The 5,060-nt window shown below is 53.9% G+C and overlaps 1 protein-coding gene across 1 annotated transcript in view; it reads left to right on the top strand.

The window, feature by feature from the left end:
• Nucleotides 1-5,060, top strand: part of TRIM28 (tripartite motif containing 28) — a gene marked incomplete at its 5' end in the record, with an annotated part of 43,180 nt that overhangs the window by 25,631 nt on the left and 12,489 nt on the right. Inside the window, 3 exons of the mRNA XM_032441758.1 lie at nucleotides 895-1,006; nucleotides 3,549-3,623; nucleotides 4,919-5,057. Of these exons, the coding sequence (XP_032297649.1) occupies nucleotides 895-1,006; nucleotides 3,549-3,623; nucleotides 4,919-5,057 (326 nt within the window). The remainder of the gene's footprint in view (nucleotides 1-894; nucleotides 1,007-3,548; nucleotides 3,624-4,918; nucleotides 5,058-5,060) is intronic.

Raw genomic sequence — 5,060 nt, 5'->3', positions numbered from 1 at the left:
CAGGGATACCCCTATAACCCCCCATCAGGGATACCCCTATTAAACCCCCCCCCCCCTCCATCCCATGGGGCAGTTCCCTCTATTGATCCCAAAAAACCCCTTTGAAACTCCAAGCTCTTCCATTCTACCCCCCCAAAGCTGGGAATGGGGGGGAGGGGGGGAGGGGGGGTTTTGTGCCCCCTCCCCCAAGCTGGGAATGGGGGTGAGGGGATCCTGTGCCCCCCCCCAAGCTGGGAATGGGGGTGAGGGGGATCCTGTGCCCCCCCACAAGCTGGGAATGGGGGTGAGGGGGGTCCTGTGCCCCCCCCCCCAAATCTAGGAATAGGGGGGAGGGGTCCTGTGCCCCCCCCCCAAGCTGGGAATGGGGGTGAGGGGGATGCTGTGCCCCCCCCCAAGCAGGGAATAGGGGGGAGGGGAATCCTGTGCCCCCCCCAAAGCTGGGAATGGGGGTGGGGGGGGTCCTGTGCCCCCCCCCAAAGCTGGGAATGGGGGGGAGGGGGTTTTGTGCCCCCCCCCCAAGCTAGGAATAGGGAGGAGGGGTCCTGTGCCCCCCCCCCAAGCTGGGAATGGGGGTGGGGGGGATCCTGTGCCCCCCCCCAAAGCTGGGAATAGGGGGGAGGGGGTCCTGTGCCCCCCCCCAAAGCTGGGAATAGGGGGGAGGGGGTCCTGTGCCCCCCCCCAAAGCTGGGAATAGGGGGGAGGGGATCCTGTGCCCCCTCCCAAGCTGGGAATAGGGGGGAGGGGGTCCTGTGCCCCCCCCCAAAGCTGGGAATGGGGGTGAGGGGGATTCTGTGCCCCCCCCACAAGCTGGGAATGGGGGTGGGAATTGGTTGTGGGTTGGGTGGGGGGATGTGGGGAGGGGTCTCTCAGTGCATCCCTCCCCTGCCCCCATAGCCACGACTGGCGCTGCCTGCTGTGCCAGGACCTGCCCCCCCCCACGGAAGGGCTCAGCAATGGGGGCAATGAGGAGGGACGGCCCCAAACTCTGAGCCCCACAGACCAGCAGGTGAGTGGGGGATCCTATTTACCCCCTATAGGGGATGGGGGGGTTCTGGGGGTGCTCTATTAAGGAATGGAGGGGATAAAGGGTGAATAGGGATCCTATATACCCCCTATAGGGGATGGGGGGTGGTTATGGGGTCTTGTTAAGGCAAAGAGGGGATAAGGGTTGTAAAGGGATCCTATTTACCCCCATATAGGGGATGGGGGGGGGGTCCTGGGGATGCCCTATTAAGGAATGGAGGGGATAAGGGTTGAATAGGGTTCCTATTTACCCCCTATAGTAGATGGGGGGTGTTTATGGGGTCTCGTTAAGGCATGGAGGGGATAAAGGGTGAATACGGATCCTATATACCCCCCTATAGGGGTTGGGGGGGTGGTTATGGGGGTCTTGTTAAGGAATAAAGGGGATAAGGGGTAAAAAGGGATCCTATATAACCTCCTATAGGGGATGGGGGGTGGTTATGGGATGCACTGTTAAGGAATAAAGGGGATATGGGGTGAATAGGATCCTATTTACCCACCTATAGGGGATGGGGGGGGTCCTGGGGATGCCCTATTAAGGAATGGAGGGGATAAGGGGTAAATAGGGATCCTATTTACCCCCTATAGGGGATGGGGGTTGGTTATGGGGTCTCGTTAAGGTATGGAGGGGATTAGGGGTGGAATGGGATCCTATTTAACCCCATATAGGGGATGGGGGGGGTCCTGGGGATGCCCTATTAAGGAATGGAGGGGATAAGAAATGGAATGGGATCCTATTTACCTCCCTATAGGGGATGGGGGGGTGCTTATGGGGATCTTGTTAAGGCAAGGAGGGGATAAGGGGGGGAATGGGATCCTATATACCCCCTATAGGGGATGGGGGGTGGTTATGGGGGTATATAGGATTGTTAAGACATGGAGGGGATAAGGGGTAAAAAGAGATCCTATTTACCCCCATATAGGGGATGGGGGGGTCCTGGTGATGCCCTATTAAGGAATGTAGGGGATATGGGGTGAATAGGATCCTATTTACCCCCTATAGGGGATGGGGGGTGGTTATGGGGGTCTTGTTAAGGAATGGAGGGGATAAGGGGTGAATAGGGATCCTATTTACCCCCTATAGGGGATGGGGGGGGGTGTTTATGGGGCTCTTGTTAAGGAATGGAGGGGATAGGGGGTGAAAAGGGATCCTATATACCCCCATATAGGGGATGGGGGGTGGTTATGGGGGTCTTGTTAAGGCATGGAGGGGATAAGGGGTGAATAGGGATCCTATATACCCCCTATAGGGGATGGGGGGTGGTTATGGGGGTCTTGTTAAGGAATAAAGGGGATAAGGGGTAAAAAGGGATCCTATTTAACCTCCTATAGGGGATGGGGGGTGGTTATGGGGCTCTCGTTAAGGCATGGAGGGGATAAAGGGTTGAATAGGGATCCTATTTACCCCCATATAGGGGATGGGGGGGGTCCTGGTGATGCCCTATTAAGGAATGTAGGGGATAGGGGGTGGAATAGGATCCTATTTACCTCCCTATAGGGGATGGGGGGGTGTTTATGGGGATCTTGTTAAGGCATGGAGGGGATAAGGGGGGGAATGGGATCCTATATACCCCCTATAGGGGATGGGGGGTGGTTATGGGGGTCTTGTTAAGGAATTAAGGGGATAAGGGGGGGAATGGGATCCTATTTACCCCCTATAGGGGATGGGGTGGTTCTTTATGGGGGTCTTGTTAAGGCATGGAGGGGATAAGGGTTGAATAGGGATCCTATATACCCCCCTATATGGGATGGGGGGGGTGTTTATGGGGCTCTTGTTAAGGAATGGAGGGGATAGGGGTTGAAAAGGGATCCTATATACCCCCTTATAGGGGATGGGGGGTGGTTATGGGGGTCTCGTTAAGGTGTGGAGGGGATTAGGGGTGGAATGGGATCCTATTTAACCCCATATAGTGGATGGGGGGGGTCCTGGGGATGCCCTATTAAGGAATGTAGGGGATAGGGGGTGGAATGGGATCCTATTTACCCCCCTATAGGGGATGGGGGGTGGTTATGGGGCTCTTGTTAAGGAATGGAGGAGATAAAGGTTGAATAGGGATCCTATATACCCCCCTATAGGGGTTGGGGGGCTGGTTATGGGGGTCTTGTTAAGGAATGGAGGGGATAAGGGGTGGAATGGGATCCTATTTACCCACCTATAGGGGGTGGGGGGGTCCTGGGGGTGCCCTATTAAGGCATGGAGGGGATAAGGGGTAAATAGGGATCCTATATACCCCCTATAAGGGATGGGGTGGTTCTTTATGGGGGTCTTGTTAAGGCGTGGAGGGGATAAGGGTTGAATAGGGATCCTATATACCCCCCTATATGGGATGGGGGGGATGTTTATGGGGCTCTTGTTAAGGAATGGAGGGGATAAGGGGTGAAAAGGGATCCTATATACCCCCTATATGGGATGGGGGGTGGTTATGGGGTCTCGTTACGGTGTGGAGGGGATTAGGGGTAAAAAGGGATCCTATTTACCCCCTATAGGGGATAAGGGTTGAATAGGATCCTATTCCCCCCTATAGAAGTGTGAGCGGGTGCTGCTGGAGCTGCTGTGCCACGAGCCCTTCCGGCCCCTCCATCGCCTGTCCAGCTCCACAGTGAGTTCTAAACCCCCATAGGATCCTGTAGGATCTTACCCATATAAGAAGAAATCCCCCATAACACTCCCCCCATATCTCCCCCCATATCCCTGTCCCATCCCATATCCCCATCTCATCCCATATCCCATCCTATATCACTATCCCATCTCATATCCCCATCCCATCCTATATCCCACATCCCCATCCCATATCCCCCATATCTCCTATATCCCATCCCATATCCAATATCCCGTCCCATATCCCCATCCCCATCCTTATTCTATCCTTATCCCTGTCCCATCCCATCCATATCCCCATCCCATCCTATATCCCCCATATCCCGTATCCCCCGTATCTCGTACCCCCCATATCCCCCATATCTCCCATATCCCATCCCATATTCCATATCTCATCCAATATCCCATATCCCATCTTATATCCCATCCCTATCCTATATCCCATCACCATCCTTATCCATATCCCCATCCCATATCCCCCACATCCCATATCCCATCCCATATCCCATCCCCATCCTTATCCTATCCTTATCCCTATCCCATCCCATCCTATATCCCCCATATCCCGTATCCCCCATATCCCATATCTCATCCCATATCCCATATCCCATCCCCATCCTTATCCTATCCTTATCCCTATCCCATCCCATCCATATCCCCATCCCATCCCATATCTCATCCCATATCCCCCATATCCCCCATATCTCATCCAATATCCCATATCCCATCTCATATCCCATCCCTATCCTATATCCCATTCCCATCCTTATCCTATCCTTATCCATATCCCCATCCCATCCTATCCCATCCTATATCCCCCATATCCCATATCCCCCATATCCCATCCTATACCCCCTATATCCCCATCCCATCCTATATCCCATCCCATATCCCCTATATCCCTGTTATCCCCATCCCATCCTATATCCCATCCCATATCCCGTATCCCCTATATCCCCATCCCATATCCCATCCCATATCCCATCTTATATCCCATCCCATATCCCATATCCCCTATATCCTATCCCATATCCCATCCCATATCCCCTATATCCCCCATATCCCATCCCATATCCCATATCCCCTATATCCCATCCCATATCCCATATCCCATATCCCCTATATCCCATCCCATATCCCATATCCCCTATATCCCATCCCATATCCCATATCCCCTATATCCCATCCCATATCCCATATCCCCTATATCCCCATCCCATCCTAATCCCATCCCATATCCCCTATATCCCATCCTATATCCCCTATATCCCATCCCATATCCCTGTATCCCCATAGGAGAGCAGTGACGCCATAGACCTGACGCTGATCCGCGCTAAGCTCACAGGGAAGCTGTCCCCGTCCTACAACAGCCCGGATGATTTTGCAGCTGACGTCGTTCGTATGATCCAACAGTTCAACAGCCTCACAGAGGTAACGA

This window comes from Coturnix japonica, unplaced genomic scaffold, assembly GCF_001577835.2.
Source record: "Coturnix japonica isolate 7356 unplaced genomic scaffold, Coturnix japonica 2.1 chrUnrandom542, whole genome shotgun sequence".
NCBI classification, from domain to species: Eukaryota; Metazoa; Chordata; class Aves; order Galliformes; family Phasianidae; genus Coturnix; species Coturnix japonica.
Note: the sequence above shows the minus strand (reverse complement) of the source record. Positions and strands in the feature narration are given on the sequence as shown.